This window comes from Hyaena hyaena, unplaced genomic scaffold, assembly GCF_003009895.1.
Source record: "Hyaena hyaena isolate Hyena2069 unplaced genomic scaffold, ASM300989v1 scaffold_23, whole genome shotgun sequence".
In the NCBI taxonomy this organism is placed as follows: Eukaryota; Metazoa; Chordata; class Mammalia; order Carnivora; family Hyaenidae; genus Hyaena; species Hyaena hyaena.
In genome coordinates this window covers 1,140,456-1,162,631 of record NW_024080655.1, presented here as the reverse complement: position 1 = coordinate 1,162,631, position 22,176 = coordinate 1,140,456, and the positions used below count along the sequence as shown (strand labels likewise).

Sequence of the window (22,176 nt, the reverse complement as noted above, 5' to 3'; positions counted from 1 at the left end):
CCCCCCCCCCCCCCCCCCCCAGTGCACGCACACTCGCTCTCTCAAAATAAACTTTGGAAAAATAAATAAATAAAAACCACAGTCGTATTGTCTAGACACAGTCACTAGTAACACTGAGGTATACTTCTTTTCAGATGTGCAGGTATATCACATCAGTGTATATGTGTACACCTAATACATGTGCATGTGTAATATATTCGTATATATAATATACGTGGTTACGTATATGTGAAAGTATCATGTATACAACTGCTACTTACCCTTACGTAAGAGTAACTCCTGAGCAATCAATTCTAAGGTCATGCCTTTTACCTTTTTCTGGTGCAGGTGAATGCTCCCACCAATGCCGAAGTGCTACCAATCCTGCCAGAACCAGAATCGTTGGAGCTGAAAAAGCATCTGAAGCAGGTGGGTGAAGCATGCAGAGGAAGAGGAGTGATAGCTACTCCAAGGTGGCTGCAGGCTCTAGCTGTTGTGAGAGCCGGTTTCCTGTCAGACCTCAAGTGGAATAGATTTTCTTAGCCTTGGGTGAGCTTAAGAAGAGGTGTATCCCATTTCCGGGTGGCAGGATGAATCTCAAAAAGGTTATTAGATTCCTTGTAATTCCTTGTACACCTCCCACCCTCTAATACTTACAATACTATATATATTAAAAAAAAAAAAGTCTTCACTTTCTGTTTCTTGTCACATGTGCCATTCTTTTTGGGCTAGAGCATTCTCTCAGTCCTGTAAGGAAAGAGCTAGTTGTTTGGCTAGTCTGGATCCTTTTGTATTTTCCTCTTGAATCGATCTCTAGGTCCTTGAAAAATGCTGTCTTCAAAAATTCCTCTCTTTGATTAATCTTTTAAATACACTTTTCATTGCTTTTCTTCCTCTTCTGCATGCTGAACACAGTACCTGAAGGTAAAATATAACAAGGCCCCGTTCCTTTGCCCTGTTGTGTGTGTTATGTAGCACTACCAGTAGATAGCTCCGTATTTACTTTTAGGAATCCTTGTTGTCATCCTCAGGGTCTTCAGGAATCTCTATGTTGTCTTAGTTGCTCAGCAGTACCTCTAGATACCTGTTTGGGTATAAACGGGTCATTTTGTAGCATCCCTCTCACTCTGACTTGCTTATCCCTGCTGATGTAATACGGTGTCTTGTTACTGCAGAGTCTGTGAGGATTGCAAGTTGAGAAAGTTCTCTGTCCTCCTTTGCTGCATTTTCATTCTTGATGATTACTTTAGTATGACTGATGAGATGGAGAGGTTGATATACAAATGGTACTTTAAATGTTTGTAGGAGTTAAGATCCATGGGCTCATTAATCCTGTGAGCTCATTAACTCCTGCTACTTGAAGTGTGGTCCATGGACCAGTAGCATTACCATTGCCTGCGGCTGTTAAAAGTGCAGAATCACCCCAGATATATTGAACCAGAAAATCTCCATTTTTAACAACATTCCCAATGACTCTGATGCTCATGAAAATTTAAGAAGCACTGCTGGTCTAGATCAGTGGTTTTCAAACTGCCCCATGGAGCCTCATGGGGGCTGATTTAGGCTAGTAACACGGAGCATGTGAGGTTCTGGGTTCCTTGTATCCTTCAGAGAAGCTTTACTTTTATGTGTCTCAGTTGTTTATATTTTCATACAGATTTTAACATGTTATTGAAAAACAACATTTCATGGCTAAAATAAATTAAAAAACTACTGACCTGGACTTCAGATTTGCTCAGTTTGCCTTGAACCAATGTACCTTAAACTGAAAAGCTACATAATTCAGATTATCTTCTAAAGGTTAAAGTATAGTATTTAATTCTTCAAAGATGAAGGCTCTTTCCTAGAAGATGAGCTTGGCCAGCTGCCCAGCAATCTGCCTTGTACAGGGGAGTTCTTGTTGTTCTACAGGCCCTTGCCAGCATGAGTCTCAACACCCAGCCCATCCTCAATCTGGAGAAATTCCATGAAGGCCAAGAGATCCCCCTTCTCTTGGGAAGGCCTTCTAACGACCTGCAGTCCACACCTTCCACTGAGTTCAACCCACTCATTTACGGCAACGATGTGGATTCTGTGGATGTCGCAACCAGGTACAACCAAGTCGACTAGACCATCACAGGTGCTTAGATTGGGTTCTGCTCTCTCATTAGGTGTATTTGTCACCTTAGTAAAAGCAAAGAAGAAGTCATTCATCATAGTCTCAGGCCATTTTAGACCTTGAGTGAAGAAAGAGATTGAGGATTCTTTAAGAGCCCTTCCCCTTTGATGTTGGAAACCTGTGAAATGATGGCCTGGGGAGGTGGCCTGAGACCTGGGATCGTAGGAACCCTTCTAGTGCAGGGTGTGGGACTCCGATTATCTCACCATCCCCTTCTTCCCCAGAGTGGCCATGGTCCGCTTCTTCAACTCCCCCAACGTGCTGCAGGGTTTTCAGATGCACACACGTACCCTGCGCCTCTTCCCTCGGCCTGTGGTAGCTTTTCAAGCTGGCTCCTTTCTAGCCTCACGTCCCCGACAGACTCCTTTTGCTGAGAAGCTGGCCAGGACTCAGGCTGTGGAGTACTTTGGAGAATGGGTCCTTAACCCCACCAACTATGCCTTCCAGCGAATTCACAACAGTGAGTCCACCTGCCCCTGCTTCTTGGTCCTGCTGATGTCTCTTTCTTCCCTTTGCTTTTTCCTTTTCTCATCTTTGATCTGCCCCTTCCGTTCCTATTTCGCTTTAGACTTTTCCCTACCTTTCTTCTATGTTTTGCTCTTTTTTTTTTTCCCCTCCTTGTTGCTAACTCTATTCTTTTTTTGTCTATGGGTAGACATGTTCGATCCAGCCCTGATTGGTGACAAGCCAAAGTGGTATGCTCATCAGCTGCAGCCTATCCACTATCGAGTCTATGATAGCAATTCCCAGCTGGCTGAGGCACTGAGTGTGCCACCAGAGCGTGACTCTGACTCGGACCCTACTGATGACAGGTGAGCAGCAGCAAAACCGCTTTTTAAGGTCAAGAGGCTCTCGCTAGTCCTTACTGAGCACCGTGGCAGAATCTCATAGGACTTAGACGTTAGTGTTTGAGTGTTTGAAGCTTTGATGATATTTTGGTTGATTGTTTTGTGTTGGCTTCCTTATTTTTTCTTATTCCCTGGCCTTAAGAGTGTTCCTCTTTTTTTTAAGTTTTTAATTTTAATTCCAATATAGTTAGCATACAGTGTTACATTAGTGTCAGGTATACAATACAGCGATCCAACAATTCTACACATCAGCCAGTGCTCATCATGATGGGTGTGCTCTTTAATCCCATCACTTATTTCATTCATTCCCCCCATTGACCTCCCCTCCTGTAGCCATCAGTTTGCTCTATATTGTTAACAGCCTCTTTCTTGGTTTGTTTGTCTCTTTTTTCTCCTTTGTTCAATTGATTTGTTTCTTAAATTCTACATATTTGTGAAATCATATGGTATTTGCCTTTCTCTGACTTCACTTCAACTAGCTTCATCCTTGTCGTTGCAAATGGCAAGACTTCATTCTTTTTTATGGCTGAATAATATTACAGTGTGTGTATATGTGTGTATGAGAATGCCCCCCTTTTTAGTTTTCCAAATGCTGATTGCTGGTTCTTTTCCTGGCCCTTCTTTCTATTTTATTCTTATTTTTGTGTTGGTTTTTTTATGCGCTTCACTCCACAGTGGCAGTGATAGCATGGATTATGATGACTCCAGCTCTTCTTACTCCTCCCTTGGTGACTTTGTCAGTGAAATGATGAAATGTGACATCAACGGTGATACCCCTAGTAAGCGTACCTGGGGAGATGGGCCAGCTCTGGGCAGGGTTTGAGGCTCTGGGATGGTATGATCTATACCAGCCATCTTGGGTTTTGGCAGATGTGGATCCGTTGACACACGCAGCCCTGGGAGATGCCAGTGAGGTGGAGATTGCAGAGCTGCAGAACCAGAAGGAATCGGAGGAACCCGGCCCAGACAGCGAGAACCTTCAGGAAAACCCCCCGCTGCGCTCCAGCTCCAGCACTACCGCCAGCAGCAGCCCCAGCACCGTCATCCATGGAGCTAATTCTGTACGTGAGGACTTGGAAGGGCGGATAAGTGAGAACTGTTACTTATGTGGGTCATACCTCCATGAGGAAGGCTAGGCTGAAGCTGTTAATTTGCCTCTTCATAGTCTTCCTGTCTTTGTCTCTGTACGTCCCATAGCTTAGAGCCTGGGAGACGTAGCTTTGATTCCAGAGGGACTCGTTGGGCTTTGTTCAGGGCTTAGCTAAGATCCCCTTTGCATAGTTTGTGGGAACAGAGAGCAGGGATGTCATAGAAATTTTTTTCTCACATGTTCCCTTAGGATAGGAGATGGGAATCTGATAGGCCTGGCTTGGTCCTGCCAAATTGAGAATACAGGAAGGTATCACTGGGCACCAGGTGACCAGTTTTTATTTAATATGGCCTTTAGGAACCTGCTGACTCAACGGAGGTGGACGATAAGACAGCAGTAGGCGTTTCCAAGCCCCTCCCCACCATGCCTCCCAGCATTGGCAAATCGACCGCGGACAGGCGTCAGACAGAAATTGGAGAGGGGTCAGTGCGCCGGCGAACCTATGACAATCCATACTTCGAGCCCCAATGTGGCTTTCCCCCTGAGGAAGATGATGATGAGCAGGGGGAAAGTTACACTCCCCGATTCAGCCAACATGTCAATGGCAATCGGTGAGAGCCTGGGGATTCCTTCTAGATGGGTGACTGAAGGATCTCATCACAGTGGACCCCGGGTGAGGGTTAATCAGGAAGTCAGAGAAGTCTGAATGCCCTCGCGGCCTGCCTTCCCAAGGTGGTGCTTTGATCCAGGCATATAGAAATTGTGGGAAGGGAGCAGTGACTGCAGTGTAGCATAGGGCCCACACTCCCGAGACTAGGTACCCCTGCCTGGGGCTCATAGGTGCCACTGTGCATTCAAGGGCTCAAAAGCTGCTGCGGCCCAACAGCTTGAAACTGGCAAGCGACTCAGACGCAGAGTCAGACTCTCGAGCGAGCTCTCCCACCTCCACTGTCTCCAACAACAGCACCGAGGGCTTCGGGGGCATCATGTCTTTTGCCAGTAAGTGCCTTCAGCTCTCATGCCTCTGTCTGTTTTCTCTACAGTGGGGCGTGACTATGGTGGATGCTGCTTAGAACTCCACAGGTAGAACTGGGTAGGCTTGATCAAGCCCCCATTCCAGTTGTTTGGGTATTAGCTAATAAGGTATTTCCAAGGGAGGTCAGAAAAGGACAGGGACATATTAATCACTGTCTTTATACCGAGAGGTGTCAGTCTGTTGCAGGTAAGACAGCTGGTCAACTGGAAAATAGTCATTATATTAAAAATCATACACTTGTACATATATTTGGTGGAGTATTTGATTTGGGTGCATATCTAATACCTTTTTTGCCTGATGAAGGACTTTGTCACGAACATGCTTTGAAATCTTTTTTTTTTTTCTTTTTTTTCCACATCACCCCATCCCCCACCCACCCGGGCCTCAACATGCTTTGAAATCTATATGAGGTTGACTTTTGTGCCTAGAGAATATTTCCAGAAATGAGGGGTAGTGTCAGTTAAAGATTGAGGACAGACCAGGAACGCCAACATAAGGTATAGTTATGATTGTGAGTCTTCTTTTCAAAAGCCAGACAGGGACAGCACCAACTTCTGACCAAAAATGCGTTAACTGCCAGCTTCCATGCTGAGCTGGCAGTTGATGGGAGACTTGTCCGATCCCATGTGTGGTAGTCAGAGAAAGTTGTTACTTGGTTTTGAGCAGTCCTGACAGTGGCCCCTTTGTTTGCCCTGATTTAGATTTGGTCCTTTTTAAGGTAGATCAGAGGTAGTGGGATTATGTTTGAAAAGGAGGAAGATGGGGATGACAATATGTTTATGCTCCTAACTCCTCGCTCTCACACCCTCCCCTTGATAGGCAGCCTATATCGGAACCACAGTACAAGCTTCAGTCTTTCAAACCTCACCCTGCCCACCAAGGGTGCCCGAGAGAAGACCACGCCCTTCCCCAGTCTGAAAGGTAACTGCCGCCCTCCTTCTGCCAAACCAGGATTCTCTAGGAGACGTTTCAGGCCTATGGGTGCTTGTCAGGAGCGCAGCGTATGATGAATCATTTGATCTGGCTGTTGCCCTCATACCGCTTCTCATGACTTTCATTGCACATTATGGGCTCCACTGGTTTTCAGATGGAAACGGTCTTTGTAGCTGAAGAGAAGGCCCTGTGGTATCGTTTAGGATAACATCAACTGAGATCACTGCTGCTTCTTGGGGGAGCTGTGTCAGGTGTACATAATTAACACAGGGATCGTTAGCTGCTGCCATTCGTCTGCCAGGTTCCTACTGCATGAGTGTAGGACGGGCTTCATCACGATCAGCTGGCCCGCAGGGCGATGCTCATAGAGACCCTGGCGGTGTTCCAGCGTCAAAAAGCCGCCTTAGCTTCGTGTTAACTAGGGCCTGTGGGTGGGCCAGATAGGATTGATTGGCTTCTAAGGGCATTTAAGACCTTATTTGATTTTCATTTGTGATCTCTCAGAGTTTGAAGGGTTCTTCTGCATTTACTCTGACTTTTGTTTTCTCTAGATACTGTGCTGAAATATTTAATTACACTAGAAAGAAAGCATAGTGAGAAGCAGCTCCATATATTTTTTTAACTGACTTCTCTTCCCAGTGATTAAAAATTCCAGGAATCTAAAGAGTGTCCTTCAGTGGGGCTGGGAACATAGGATAGAGGGGCAGAGGGACATAATAGCTAGTGGCATAGGGGATTGACTAGCACAGCGGTGTACATCTGCACCTGACTCCGCAGGTTAGGGGTAGAGGAGTGTTAGCGTCACTGATTTTCATTTGATACAGCTGGGGAGGGGAGCAATTGAAGCGCTTTCATCGCATGCCGATGCTTCATTTGTGCACTCCCCACTCCCATCCACCTCCCATCCTCACACCCCCGCCCCCCTTCCCATGACAGCATCTGCAGGACGGGTCTCTTCTCTCTGCACACCAGCAGGCCCTGTGGACCCCTGTGCTACATGTGTCATGAAAACCAGCGGTCCTTGTTTCATGCATGTGCCTGTTTAGTACCTGAAGGTCCCCTGTGTCATGTTCCCTGCCCCTGGCTCTGAGAGGCCATAGTCTTAAGGATGGTCTTTCCTAGAGCCTTGGTTGTTTCCTGATCTCTTGGCTTCCAGCTCTGAGGTGCCTGAGAACTAAGGTTATGTGCACTAAGCTTTGGGAGAATCCTCAGATTATCTGAATTACAGCTCCATTGAGGGGTCTGGGGTTGTGGTATCATGGTGCACCTACTAATTGTGTATTTTGTGTCCCAGTATTTGGGCTAAATACTCTAATGGAGATTGTTACTGAAGCCGGCCCCGGGAGTGGTGAAGGTGGGTCTTGCCCGTGAGCTGTGCATGATCTTTTTTTTTCCTAGCATCTTCTGTGCCTGCCCGAGGGCCATCCTCCTCATGGAGCAAGCGGTATCACATGAGTGACCTGCCTTGCCCTGTCCCCCGTGACGCCCGTGCTTGCCCATGGGGCATGCTGCTGGTGCATGTGGAGTGGCCTGAGTCTCCATCCCCACTTCCTCCACATTGCCATGGCTGGTTTCTGCCTATGTGTGATGCCCTGGGGTCACCCTCACCCGGCCCTTCTGGGGAACGGATGTGGAACGTGGCTTCCCAGGGCTGTGCTGACACGGGCTGCTGGACTACAGTAGTGATGTCTCTCATTCCTACCTTCCTGGCTATAGGAAACAGGAGGGCCTTAGTGGACCAGAAGTCATCTGTAATTAAACACAGCCCAACAGTGAAAAGAGAGCCTCCATCACCTCAGGGTCGATCCAGCAATTCTAGGTAATCCATGGCTGAGCTATTCCAAAAGTTCTCTGGTAGAGGTAGCGATTCCTGTGCCACACTGTAGCGGGGCTCAGGAGTGGGAGAAGATGTGTCAGTTGGGTGGATGAAATCCGTTCTAGTGAGCCCTGCGCATTCTCACTTCCCATGCAGCAGTAGTGGCTCATGCTGGTGAGAAGAACGAAACAGCAGCGGTGGGTATGTGGGCACACCAGGCTATCCAGAGAGGTGGGGGGTGCAGGGGACTCACACCTCTGGAGACTTGGCTTTGTGTTTTGCCCCTGGTGGCAAACTTCTGCTCTGGTGAAAGAGGCGGGGTGCTCTGCAAAGAAGCTGATGACCACAGAAGCTGTGTGTGGACCCCGTAGTGAGAACCAGCAGTTCCTGAAGGAGGTGGTACACAGTGTGCTGGACGGCCAGGGCGTTGGCTGGCTCAACACGAAAAAGGTGCGCCGGCTGCTGGAGAGCGAGCAGCTGCGCGTCTTTGTCCTGAGCAAGCTGAACCGCACGGTGCAGTCGGAGGACGATGCCCGGCAAGACATCATCCCTGATGTGGTCAGTGTCTGGGGTGAGGAGCGGGAATCAACTGCCGGAGGGACCTGGACACCAGAGGCAACTTTGCCCACTGCAGCCCCTGGGTTATTGTTGCAGGAAGTCAGTCGAAAGGTGTACAAGGGAATGCTAGACCTGCTCAAGTGCACGGTGCTCAGCCTGGAGCAGTCCTATGCCCACGCAGGCCTGGGAGGCATGGCCAGCACCTTTGGGCTTCTGGAGATTGCCCAGACCCACTACTACAGTAAAGGTAGGGATCGCACCAGCAGGGCAGGCGCTGTCCACAACTCTTCCACTCTTCTCCGAAGAAGGCTCTTTCCTTCACAAGCTTCCCAGTGCTGGGCTGCTTCCCAGCAGGCTCCAGGGCTTTCTTTTCTATTGCGTGTTTATACGTATTGAGTGTTTTTCTATCATGAAAAATAAGATGTCTCTTTTTCTTTCCTTGCACTTCTTCCACTCCACATCCTCCTTGCTTCTCCCAGCTCATTCCCATAGCTTGATTCCCGTGCAGTGTCTCTCTTGACCTCTTCCCATATTCCCTCTTTTCCTAGAACCAGACAAGCGGAAGAGAAGTCCAACAGAGAGCGTAAATACACCAGTTGGCAAGGATCCTGGCCTGGCTGGGCGGGGGGACCCAAAGGCTATGGCACAGCTGAGAGTTCCCCAACTGGGACCTCGGGCACCAAGTGCTGCAGGAAAGGGTCCTAAAGAACTAGACACCAGAAGTTTAAAGGAAGAGAATTTTGTAGCGTCTATTGGTACGTATTGCCGTGTTTGGTATGGTGGAGGGTTCGGGCTTCTTAAATACCGCTCTCTCCTTTCAATTCATTCAGAATCCTGCCTTTCTTTTCCCCATGCTTTGCTTTCTAGAGAGGAAGATAGGTCTGCATCCATTTCCAATGGATATTCTTTATACTTCTTTATCCCTCATGCTTCCTCTGCAGGCACCCCCACCTACATCTTAGAGGAAGACTGGAACTTGTGCTTCGAGGGGCCAGTGAGGCTTAGTGCAGGGAGTCTGAGCTATATTCCTTGTCCCATTCCTTCAGATGTGAGGTCCTAGAAGCCGTAAGAAAGTTTATAGATGCATCTTTGGCCTATAAGATTATGATTGTCTGGCCAGTTTTTCCCCATCCAACCATTACACTGCCTTCAAATTTGCTTCTTCTGGGGTGTGTCCAGCAACCTCATTTCCCCAGGCCCTGGACCTCAGGGTCTAGATTTCTGAATAAGCTTTTCTTTAAACCTTTCCTTACTGGACTCGATTAAGAGCTTGTTTATGTTTGGTGTTTCTCTGTTCCCACTGAAGCAGCGCCTTAGTGAGCTCCCTGGGTGTCACCTCCATTTGGCTTACTTGACCTAGAGTCATCTAGGTTGTGTCTTTCTTTCTGTGGTTCTGTTTCCCTGGGCAGTTTGCTTCCAGCTGATGCTTCTTTGTCACATCATTAGCAGTTGTCGTATGCTTCCAAAAATGGGGAGGAAGAACCAGTTTCCTTTGTTGGGGAACTGCACTTCTCTCTCTAGCCAGCAGAATAGTGTCCTAGAGGCATTCAACCCGGTCTTCCTCCTGCCCGATGCGATGTTCTAGAAAAAGTACTGGCCTGCAAGTCTGGAGGTCTGGAGTTTTAGTCTTGTATTTGCCCCCAGCTAGGAATGAGACTTTGGGCAAAGCGCTTCCTCTCTCAGGACCTCTGTCTCCTCATCTGGGAAATGAAGAGATTGGATCAAGTAGACACTCAAGTTCCTCTAGGAAAAGAATGCTATGATCAGTATTCTCTCTTCTTTACCCGACAAAGATCCTATTCTTGACCATTTAGTGTTCTCTGTCACCTTCACTGGAAGCATTTTTCTAGATGACTGGCTGAGAATGGGTCGCTTGGCAGGGCAGGCGCCGACACTGAGAGTGAATTGGATCTTTTGGTAGCAACAAGGAAGGATGCTACCTGCCTGCATGAGTGACCTTCGTCCAGTCCAGTGAATCAAACAGATTTGTCCTCACCCTGCTGAACCCCTTTGGCTGGTTGCGGTGATCATGTGTCTAGGATCTTTAAAAATTGTCGTTGCCCAGCTCACTTGGCAGATAAAGCATGATCCCAGGTGATCCTAAGTTACATGATCTTGAGCAAGTGCTCCGGCCTCGTTAGGATCAGTTTCCTCATGCTAAAATGAAGGAGCTTGATCCAAGGCAGTTCCATCTGTAATGTTCTGCAGGGTTTTTACTACCACGTTAAGGTTTGGGCTAGGAATTTAGAGTGTTCAGTTCACGACTCGGGGGAAGGCATTAGATCTCTTGATATTCAACCTCCCAAAACGAAGCTCTCTTTATCTCTTGATATGTAATCCTGTGTGTGAGACTGAATCAGCTTGGGTGGGTGGGTTTCCATTCTGTCTGTCTGACCAGCCTCTGACTCTGTCTGTCTTTCTCTCCTGCTTACATTGCATCTGGGGTAGAATTGTGGAACAAGCACCAGGAAGTGAAAAAGCAAAAAGCTTTGGAAAAACAGAGTAAGGAACAAATGCCCCTTCCTGTTCCCAAATCTCCCATACCTGCCAACTCCCCAGGCCCAGTTGGGGCAGGCTCCCTTTGTCAGCCCCACCCCAAATTTGCTCTTGGGATATTTGGAATGAAAGCAGGTAGGTGGTATGTGGTTCACAGGTATGTGACTTGTAGGCTGCTTCTTCCCCCACCCTCACCCCCCTCCTAGCAATCAGGCTGTAATCAGGGTGTCTTATCGAGTAAAGTCCCTTAGACCTTGGTTCTCTGTTGCTTCAGAGTTGGTGGGGAGAATGTTCGCCTATTTCAGTGCCCCTCATTGGCTGAGATCTCCCTCACCCATTAGAAGGCCTGTGGGCGCAGTTGGCAGAGATGGTTGCTGTCCCTCCGTGTTGAGTCTGTAGCTTCCCAGCTCTCTCTGGTGGCTTGCCTAGGCACGCTTTCTTGCTTTCTGTCATTCTGTCCTTCTGCCATACCATTGTGGGTGGGTGGGTAAAAATGACAGTGTGTTGTTTTGTTTTGTTTTTTTTAATCTCAAATGTAGAAGCTGTAGGGTTGGGGTAGGCCGTGTCCACAGAAACAGCTGGTGTTTCTGTATCTCATCGGGCCTGTCCTTTTCTACCCCCTTAGACACGTTTGCCAGGGAAGCACCGAGTGGCCTGGGGACTCATAACCGGTCTCACACAGCAGAGAAGTTCTGACTCTGAGTGCAGTGGAATGTGGTTTAGACAATTTGTGGAGCTTTCTGTTTTAGAATTGACTTGCTCAGAATTTTCTCAGGTTGTGAAGATGGCTGCAGAGCCCCTTGAGACCAGGTTTAATTTGTCCCACTTGGTTCTTAAGGCATCTGGGGACTTCTTCCAATGGGGCCTGAGGTGGGGGCAGTCCCTGGGAAGGTGACTGGGACACGCCGAACCGGTCTGGGACCAGGCTGTGCTGCGGTCCCTCTCCCTTTGCCAGCCTGCCCCTTGCGTGTGTGCACTGGGTGACAGAGGTCTTCCCCTACCCAGGGCCTGAAGTAATCAAACCTGTCTTTGACCTTGGTGAGACAGAGGAGAAAAAGTCCCAGATCAGCGCGGACAGTGGCGTGAGCCTGACATCTGGTTCCCAGGTTTGTGACGACCTTGTTAAGAATTGTGAGCATTAAATTTGCTCTCTCAGAATACTTTTTTAAGTTAAAAAAAAAAAAAAAAAAGACAACCTCAAAACAATATGCACACCCAGCGTTAGGGGAATGATGAAATAAGCATAATAAATCCATGTACCATGATATTAACATCTATTGAAGACTGTTTTCAAAAATTTAGCGACATGGGAAAGTGCTTTACAAAGCTACATGTAGTATGGACCCCATTTTGTTTTTAAAATGTATGTAGAAAAGACTGAAAGGAAATATACTGAAACCTTAACAGTGGTTAATGTCAGTGGTCGATTTATGGCCTATTTTTGTCTCTTTGTTTTTTCTCGTATTTTCTATAGTGAGCATATATTTTTTTAGTGTTTATTACTTTTTATTATGTAAGTCATGTATATTTTATATTCGGAAAAAAGTAAATTTCTCATGACCTGTTTAGGGATGGTAATTAAGTTGGGGGTGGGGAGAAGGAAGAAGATACAGTATTTCTTAGAGAAACCAAGAGTAGATGGTACACCCCCCTCTAATGTGCCTGAGCCCCCGTGTCGTTTCAGAGGACTGATCCAGACTCTGTCATTGGTGTGAGTCCAGCTGTTATGATCCGAAGCTCAAGTCAGGACTCTGAAGTTAGCACCGTGGTAGGGGAACACCACATTGGCATCTTGGTGGGTGGGGTGTGAGCTCCCCTCTGGAAAAGGGGGCTGCTTTCTCCTTTGGAGGCTTTTGGTCTCATGTCAGCTTGGTTCTTATGGTGGAGATGTTCACCTGTCCTAGGTTTGTGTGCGTGGGATCAGACCCTGAGATTTCACTCAGGGCACCTCATCTTGTAAAGAAGGTACTTTCAGAGGCTGTCTGACACACCTTTGAAGTTCAGTGCCTTTTTTTAAGGCAGTAGAGAGCTCTAACAGCGGGGCATTTCTGGGAACCTTTCCCTGGGGAGTCTCCCTTACTACCTTTTTTCCTTTCCAGGTAAGTAATAGCTCTGGAGAGACCCTTGGAGCAGACAGTGACCTGAGCAGCAACGCAGGTGATGGACCAGGTGGTGAGGGCAGCGCGCACTTGGCCAGCTCTCGGGGCACTTTGTCTGATAGTGAAATTGAGACCAACTCCGCTACCAGCACCATCTTTGTGAGTTTTGTTTACTTACAAAAGGAGATCAGCTCTTTCATGGGAGGGCAATGGGTTAGAAAAGAATGAAAAGTTGGGGCAATTAGAAGGAAAAGAGCACATAAGGAATGGATAGTCCTGATATGTTTGGCTTCAAAGAATAATGTTTCTCAAATCTTTTTTCAGAGTTATTTGACTCCCTGATCTGGGGCTTTTAGGACCCTCTCAAGATATCACTGAGAAGTTGGGCTCCCCTCCCAGTCAGATAAGGGCCTCAAATCCTAAGTAGCAATAATCCCCACATTTACAGTAGACAAGGTGATAGGTACTTTGTGGCAACGTCAGGGCAATTATAGCTCTCACTCTGTACCAATCTGCCTGTTGCTCTGGAATAGTTTGGTTTTATCTGGTCACTGCTCTATTTATATAGCATTTTAAAATACCATTTTATTTTATTTATATTTTATTTTAGTATATTTCTTTTTTTTTTAATGTTTATTTTCGAGAGAGAGAGAATGTGCACAGAAGCAAGGGAGGAGCAGAGAGGGAGACAGAGAATCCCAAGCAGGCTCCATGCTGTCAGCACAGAGCCCGACATGGTGCTTGAACCCACAAGCTGTGAGCTCCCATGACCTGAGCCGAAATCAAGAGTCAGACACTAACCAACTGAGCCACCCAGTTGCCCCTATTTTAGTATATTTTTTATAGTTATTTGATTTTTCCATTCATTAATGAATATCTATTAAGTGATTCACTAAGTGCTATATTCTGTACTAAAGAAAGAGGAATGACTAAGGCATGATTCTCACTCTCAAAGAAGTTTGCAATTCACTGTTTCCATGACTAATCTCTTCTGACAGGTGAGGGGAACAAAGCCTTAGGAGAAAAAGAACTTGCCCTACATCATGTAAAAAGCCAGCGATCAGTTGGAATTAAATTAATTCTGTTTACTTCTTGCCTTTAGACACCCTACTTTTTGGTATATACATGCCTCTTTAGGCAGCACTAAGCACTCTGATACACTTGCCACACCACTTTATTGGTGTCAAGAATGGATATTCTCTATGAGTTTATAGGTCCTTATCTTTGGTCTGTGGGGAGAATGGAAGATGAAATTTAAATACAATCAAATATTTAACACTGGTGATCATTCCCACCCTCAGGGCTTCCTGTTGTATGTGTTTCTTTTTTTTTTTTTTTTTTTAATTTTTTTTTTAATGTTTTATTTATTTCTAGGAGAGAGAGGGAGAGACAGCGTGAGCAGGGGAGGGTCAGAGAGAGAGGGAGTCACAGACTGAAACAGGCTCCAGGCTCTGAGCTGGCAGTCAGCACAGAGCCCGACGCGGGGCCCAAACCCACAATCCGCGAGATCATGACCTAAGCGAAAGTCGGACGCTTAACCGACTAAGCCACCCAGGCGCCCCCTGTTGTATGTGTTTCTAATAGAGCAGGTGACATCCCTGAGTGAAGGTGGCAGATGGGATGGAGAGTCAGCAGATTCATTGAAGTTAATGGACCTTAACTTTCCTTGAGTCTAAATAGACCATTTTAATGAGAGTATTTTAAATCCTTCCTGTGTGCCTCCATTCTGGAAGTGAAGATAGATAATATGGGGTAGTAGTCTTGCACGAAACCATTCAGCTGTGTGCTGCCTTTCCGAGCACCTTCCAGGGACAAATTCTTACTTGTTCTATGCTGGTGGGCAAGGGCTGTTTTTGTACAGCTGAGTTGCTGAGAGCAATTACCTAAATTTCTTGGCTCAGAAAAGGCTAAACAGCAAGAAATTAATTGGATTAAGTCAGTATGGTACATTGAACAAAGAATTGGTCTATGAATCTGGAGACTGGCATCTAGACACACTAATTAGGTATTGCCTAATAACCTTTGATCGGTTGCTTCTCTGCTTATGCTGTTGCAGGAGTTGTGAAATGGGCATGAAACCTACCTCTTACCCAGTTGAAAATCTTTTTTGAATGATTAGAAAGTCTACTATTGCAGAGGTGGCAGATAAAGTTAGGGATATTTCTAAGGGGCAGATACTTCTAAGACACAGTAGGAAAGAGAAAATTAACATTTACTAATACCATGTGCCAAGCCTTATTCAGTGTTTTATATATTTTTTTCTAATTTAATTCCTATAATAGTCCTGTGAGGTACATGATACATAACCTTCCTTTTATAAATGAGGAAAATGAGACTCAGAGAATGTAAGTTTTATGCCTAAAGTCACACAGCTAGTAAGAGACAGCCATCTGAACCTTGGTCAGTCTGACTTCAAAACCAGTGTTCTTTCTACTGCATCATGCTGCTTCAGAGAATTTGCTTTTTTTTTTTTTTTTTAAGAGTAAATGGTCTTACAGAGACTTAACAGTAAAGATAAGCAAAATGAAAACATGATTGCAAGTTTTAGGAGGCAATAACAGAAAACAGTATTATCAGATTGACTTCTGTTCAAATCCTTGGGGCAAGCAGAGTAGCAAAAGTGGGACTTCTGGAGTCTGTGTTGGCTAATGAAAAGTAACAGGTGTGTGAGCATCTTAGTGAGCTGATGGCTTACTTTGCCCTAGCCATCGGTACCTCGGACAGCTGACCAGTCACCTCTTCTTTGTAGGGGAAAGCCCACAGCTTGAAGCCAAGTGTCAAGGAGAAGCTGGTGGGCAGCCCAGTTCGCTCTTCTGAAGATGTAAGCCAGCGAGTCTATCTCTACGAGGGACTCCTAGGTGAGAAACAGACTGGGAAGGCCTCTTGCACTGGAAGAAAGCTGGACTCAGCTGGGGAAGAGGGTAGCGCTGAATAACTGGCTGCTTAGCTTTGAGCCGATCTCAGGGCTGAGGTTAGAGGGCGTTTTTATATCTGAAGCAGGCGACTCACTGGGTCTGCAAGTAGCAGTAGGTGAGCTCTAGAAAAGACTGGATTTTGGTATTAATCAACAGCCTCTGTCTTTCTGTCTGTCTTTCCTTTCTTGCTACCATGGTCCTTCCTGCTCACAAATTGGCAGGAAGGGACAAAGGATCGATGTGGGACCAGTTAGAGGATGCGGCTATGGAGACCTTTTCTATAAGTAACCACCTTTCTCTGTGTGCTGTGTGCATCCCTCCTCCTCGGGAGGGGTGGGGCCTCACTTGGAGGAGCTGGGGCTCATGGCAGAATGTTAGTTTGGGGGTGGAGAGGCTTACGTTTCCTTTGTCCTAGAATTTGTCCCTTCTATCTGGAGTTTACTCTGTACTTGGGTTTGGCAGCTATATGTTTGGCAGCTTTATATGTTAAATAAGCCCCTAGAAAAATTCTATTCTACGCAGGCAAAGAACGTTCTACTTTATGGGACCAAATGCAGTTCTGGGAAGATGCATTCCTAGATGCTGTGATGTTGGAGAGAGAAGGGATGGGTATGGACCAGGGTCCCCAGGAAATGATCGACAGGTATGAGATTTAGCAAACGCTTGGGAAATGCAAATTCAGCCTCTTCCGAGTTAGTTCTGTGGTCTCCCATCTGAGGACTGACTTGTCCCTGGTCCCCTGCTTAGGTACCTGTCCCTGGGAGAACATGACCGGAAGCGTCTGGAGGACGATGAAGATCGTTTGCTGGCCACGCTTTTGCACAACCTCATCTCCTACATGCTGCTGATGAAGGTAATGCCAATTTTGCTTGTGCCCAGCTACTGCTGATGCCAGAAGAGCAAGGCTTTTTCCTATGGCCTAGATTCTGGGACATTTGGGAAGTTCTCCGAGCATCTTACTAGGGCTCTCTTCCTGATTGAGAGTTTGAGGTCTAGCTCACACTTGATCTATTTGTCTGAAGCTGCCAGGCTGTTGTGCTAAGCAGTGTTTTATAAAGATGATTGGTGATTCTATACCATTTGTTTATTTTCGATTTTAAATGGGCTTCCTTTGCTAGTAATTCTAGGATGCCAGTAGAGCTCCCCAAAGAATACAATGAATTAAAAAATATTTTCTTAAGTATTAGTTTCTAAAACATTAGAAAGAATAGTCAGAATTCATTAAAAAATTTTTTTTATAGTTTTTATTTATTTCTGAGAGAGAGAGAGACCGCGTGAGCAGGAGAGGGTCAGAGAGACAGAGATACAGAATCTGAGGCAGGCTCCAGGCTCTGAGCTGGCTGTCAGCACAGAGCCCGATGTGGGGCTGAAACCCACAAACTATGAGATCATGACCTGAGCCAAAGTCGGACATTTAACCGACTGAGCCACCCAGGCACCCCTAGAATTCATTTTTTTAGCACTAGCCCTTTATCATACAGAATTTTTCATAGCTGTAAAAAGAGTTGCTCGTTAAAAAATTAATGGTATGTTCTAGTTTGACCTGGTTTTACTTGGTTGTTACAGCTGTGGACGAAGTATGTTACCAAATAGAGGAGTCTTGCTTTGAAACAGAAACATGAGTTTGGGGTTGGTGGGTAGAAGAGGGTTGTTTTGAGAATGAGCCCCTGGGTTTCTCCTCCTCCTGTTCTCCCCTCCTAAATATGAAGGGATGGGTTGATCAGATGCAGAGAACAAGAACACCCTATAGGCCGACTTAGTTTGTTTCATTTTCTGCTGGAAGGTTCACTCCATTCTGTTGAGCCCGGGGTACCAGTTAACTGTGCTTGGGAAAGAGTGATGACCCCAAACCCTGGGGGCGTGTCTCTGTTACAACTGAGCCAGAATGTCACTACTCTGAGGCATCATTTCTGAACTATTCTCCGAGGAGCCCCAGGGGGTTTCAGGGCCCCTTTGGGGGTGAACGTTATGGTGTTGGCTGGGGATAGGGCGGAAGTGTCTTCTTGAACCCTGTCCGCTTGAACCAGACCTGTTCTAAAACCTACTTCTCTGCAGAAGCCACTTAGAGACAGAACCAAGGTTTTCCTTCCCAGCCTGTGGGCAAAACAGACGGTTGAATATTTTCTCTGAATAGTGTTGTGGACTCCAAATTGTCTCATATGGTTGGAAACTTGCTTGTACGTTCCCTCTACCTCATTTGCAAGAGGAGATCTCTCATTAAGATCCTGTTTTGGCTTTCCAGGTAAATAAGAATGACATCCGGAAGAAGGTGAGGCGCCTGATGGGAAAGTCCCATATTGGGCTTGTGTACAGCCAGCAAATCAATGAAGTGCTTGATCAGCTGGCAAACCTGGTAAGCATGGCCGGGCAGTTGCTTAGGCTCTCTTCCCACTGCACTTGTCGCCTCCCAGGCTTGGGCCTTGTCACCCGGTGCACAGGCTTCCCCACGGATCATTTCTTGATTTGTATGTTTTCAGAAAACCGAGTCTTAAAAAGTGGGTTTTGTGGAGTGCCTGGGTGACCCAGTTGATTACACATCTGACTTCAGCTCAGGTCATGATCTTGTGGTTCATGGGTTCGAGCCCCGCATCAGGCTCTGTGCTGACTGCTCAGAGCCTGGAGCCTGCTTCCAATTCTGTGTCTCCCTCTCTCTCTGCCTCTTCCCTATTTGCGCTCTGTCTCTCTCTCTCTCAAAAATAAATAAACATTAAAAAAATTTAAAATAAATAAATAAATGAAATAAAAATAGGGTTTTGAGTCTAGATGAGGGTTTAGTCTTTCTGTTCTGTGATAGGATTCTCTGTCCTACAATCATCCTCATGCAGCCATTGCAACATGTGGTCCGTGGACTCCTGAGGATCCATTGGCTGAAAAACTACTTTCATAATAATACTAAAATGTTGTTGGCTTTTTTTGCCAGGGTGACATTGTACTGATGGTACAGTCATAGGTACAACTGTGGAGACCTTCACACCGTGAGGCAGTGGCTCTAAACCATGCTGGTAGCCATGGGAGTGCCCTCTCAGTTTAAAAACAGAGAGAAAGGAAAATAGTTTCACTTATGTGTATTCTTGATGAAAGAGTTAAAATTCATTAATTTTGTTAAATCTGATCTTTGATTATACATCTTTTTAATATTTTATGTGACAGAATGAGGAATATACAGAAAGCGTTTGTGCTGCAAACCAAAATATGGTTGTTTCAAGGAAAAGCAATTTGTGACAGTTTGAGTTACAAGATGCACTATGAGCTTCGGTAATGGGACGTCATTTTTACTTGAAAGAATGACTAACCTTGGTTATTCAGAGTTGGGTATTTATTTGGGAGACTTTTAAGCTTGAGTCTTCCTGATATTTAAAGGTTTTTCTAGTGAGATTGATATTTTTTAATAAGATTTTTTTAAAACTCTGTTTTTAATGTGTATTTGTTTTTGAGAGAAAGAGTGCGCATGAGCAGGGAAGGGGCAGCGAGAGAGAGGGAGACATAGAATCTGAAGCAGGCTCCAGGTTCTAATCTGTTAGCACAGAGCCCGATGAAGGGCTCGAACCCATGAACCACAAGATCATGACCTGACCCGAAGGCGGACACTTAACTCACTGAGCCACCCAGGCACCCCAGATTTTTTTTTTTTTTTTGAGAGAGAGACTGCAAGGTGGGGAGAAAGAGAATCTTAAGCAGGCTCTGAGCTCAGCACAGAGCCTGACGTGGGGCTTGATTCCATGACCCTGGTTCACAACCTGAGCCAAAATCAAGAGTTGGACACTCAAACAATTGAGCCATCCAGGCACCCCAATGAGATTGATGATATTAATGAATGTGATATTTTATATTTCTGTAATGAAATGTGTCGATATTTGGAAAAAGCTGCATAACTGAAACTAGTATTTTCCAAAAGACCACTGTGTGGAATTTGTGTTACAAATTCAAGTATGAGTAAAGATCCACTCAAAATGTAAGGCAGAAAAAGGGATTTAATATAACAAAGTACAGAATGTTCAGGGGCACCTGGGTGGCTCAGTTGGTTGTGCATCCAACTCTTTTTTTCTTTTTCTATTAATTTATTTTCAAGGTAGTTAACATACAGTGTAGTGTTGGCTTCAGGAGAAGAACCCAGTGATTTATCTCTTACATCCTGGTGCTCATCCTGAAAAGTGCCCTATTTAATGCCCATCACCCATTTAGCCCCCCGCCTCCCATCCAGGAACCCTCAGTTTGTTCTCTGTATTTAAGAGTCTCTTATGGTTTACCTCCCTCTCTGTTTTTATTTTATTTTTCCATCCCTTTCCCTATGTTCATCTGTTGAGTTTCTCAAACTCCACATATGAGTGAAATCGTATGATATCTGTCTTTCTCTGACTGATTTATTTCACTCAGTATAATACCCTCCAGTTCGATCCACACTGGTGCACATGGCAAGATGTCATTCTTTGTCATCACCAAATAATACTCCATTGTATATATACCACATCTTCTTTATCCATTTATCAGTTGATGAGCATCCAACTCTTGATTTTGTGATCCCAGGATTGTGGGATTGAGCTCCGTGTTGAGCTCCATGCTCAGCGTGGAACCTGAGATTCTCTCTCTCCCCCTCTGCCCATCTCTCCCACGTACATTCTCTCTGTCTCACTCTAAAATTAAAAAAAAAAAAAGGGGGGGGGCGCCTGGGTGGCTCAGTCAGTTGAGCATTCAACTTCAGCTCAGGTCATGATCTCATGGTTCGTGGGTTCGAGCCCCACATTGGGCTCTGTGCTGACAGCTAGCGCAGAGCCGGGAACCTGCTTCTGATTCTGTGTCTCCCTGTCTCTCCGACCCTCCCCTGCTCACGCTGTCTCTCTCTCTCTCAGAAATAAATAAAAACATTTAAAAAATTTAAGTTAAAAAAATACTCCTCCCTTTTCCAAATACATATTTCTGAGACCAGATTTTCTTTATATACCTCAACCAAAGCAACATGTCACAGTAGATTGAATGCAGGAGCAGATATGAGAATCCAGCCATTTTTTAAAGCCAAAAATTAAAGAGATGTGCAAAAATGTAAAAATAGTGGCAGTCGTCTCATTTCTGGGTGAGGGGGGGGAATATGGTTGTTATTTTTAAAAGTTATTTATATAACCATGTAACGGATGTATTATCAATGAATGGTAAATCACTTTAGAATGAATTAATATATTTTTTTTCAGTTTTAACTACTAGTATGGTAAATATCTATAAATATAACTCACGTAAACATAAGCTTTTGGGGATCGTCAATAATTTTTGAGAGATATAGGAGTCCTAAAACAAAAAAGTTTTAGACCGTGTCCCTGGTAGCCTATAGCCAGCAGATGGCACTGTGCTGATAGAAATTTAATTGCTGAAGTGGGGAGGGGGGGAGCGGAATTCTTGGCCCAGAGAGCTCTGTGAGAGAGATGTATGGATGTCTCTAACAGATCTCTTTTTGCTCAGAATGGACGTGACCTCTCAATCCGGTCCAGTGGCAGCCGGCACATGAAGAAGCAGACATTTGTGGTACACGCGGGGACAGACACAAATGGAGATATCTTCTTCATGGAGGTAAGTGCTAGTTCACGCTAGTTCAGATGTCTCAAAGGAACATTTGAGAGTCAAGGAACTCCTAGAACTGATGCCAGAATATTTCTCTCACTTATCTCATTCATCTTCGTGATCCATTTATGATTAAATTGTTGGGCTTTTATGCAAATGACATAATAGATGATTCCCCATCATTTCTTTTAAATATATGTTGAACAGATGATGTAGTCACATTATTCATAAGTCAAGACAACTAAAATGGTGGGCCTGGGGAAGGCTTGTTCTCTGTCTTATTCCCTTCCTCTCAGTTTCCATCCACTTCGCCCCTCCCTCCTGGAGGTCACTACTTTTATTGGTTTCCTTTGTTTCTTCAAGTGGTATTTGATACAAACACAATAAAATGCAAACATCCGGGCTTAATTTTCTTCTTTATTACAGAAAGGTAGTGCATCGTATCCGCTGATCTGTACCTTGCTTTTCTCATTGAACATACCCTGGAGGTCTCCATGTCAGTACAAACAGAGGGTTCTCATGGGGGTTTTCTTAGTTGAAGAAGATTTGACATACAATGTTCTATTAGTTACAGGTGTACAGCACAGAGATTCAACAGTTCTGTACATTGTGCTCACCTCTCACCTTGATAAGTGTACTCACCATCTGTCACTGTACGTTATTACAATGTTACCGACTCTGTTTCCTCTGGTTCTCTTTCT

The 22,176-nt window shown here is 45.4% G+C and overlaps 1 protein-coding gene across 50 annotated transcripts in view; it reads left to right on the top strand.

The window, feature by feature from the left end:
• MADD (MAP kinase activating death domain) overlaps positions 1-22,176 on the top strand; it is a 42,023-nt gene that overhangs the window by 7,962 nt on the left and 11,885 nt on the right. For 3 of the 50 annotated variants that reach the window (XM_039226855.1, XM_039226854.1, XM_039226882.1), the window contains exons 7-30: positions 328-408; positions 1,891-2,069; positions 2,362-2,597; positions 2,793-2,949; positions 3,661-3,764; positions 3,856-4,046; positions 4,433-4,557; positions 4,935-5,074; positions 5,931-6,032; positions 7,339-7,398; positions 7,761-7,863; positions 8,232-8,418; positions 8,515-8,665; positions 8,967-9,173; positions 10,867-10,920; positions 11,920-12,020; positions 12,599-12,670; positions 13,014-13,172; positions 15,763-15,871; positions 16,150-16,212; positions 16,451-16,571; positions 16,676-16,781; positions 18,171-18,281; positions 21,377-21,484. In XM_039226855.1, coding sequence (XP_039082786.1) covers positions 328-408; positions 1,891-2,069; positions 2,362-2,597; positions 2,793-2,949; positions 3,661-3,764; positions 3,856-4,046; positions 4,433-4,557; positions 4,935-5,074; positions 5,931-6,032; positions 7,339-7,398; positions 7,761-7,863; positions 8,232-8,418; positions 8,515-8,665; positions 8,967-9,173; positions 10,867-10,920; positions 11,920-12,020; positions 12,599-12,670; positions 13,014-13,172; positions 15,763-15,871; positions 16,150-16,212; positions 16,451-16,571; positions 16,676-16,781; positions 18,171-18,281; positions 21,377-21,484 — 3,027 coding nt within the window. Of the gene's footprint in view, positions 1-327; positions 409-1,890; positions 2,070-2,361; positions 2,598-2,792; positions 2,950-3,660; positions 3,765-3,855; positions 4,047-4,432; positions 4,687-4,934; positions 5,075-5,930; positions 6,033-7,338; positions 7,399-7,760; positions 7,864-8,231; positions 8,419-8,514; positions 8,666-8,966; positions 9,174-10,866; positions 10,921-11,919; positions 12,021-12,598; positions 12,683-13,013; positions 13,173-15,762; positions 15,872-16,149; positions 16,213-16,450; positions 16,572-16,675; positions 16,782-18,170; positions 18,282-21,376; positions 21,485-22,176 lie in introns of all 50 variants that reach the window. The other 47 variants (XM_039226841.1, XM_039226840.1, XM_039226869.1 and 44 more) reach the window with 30 other exon arrangements.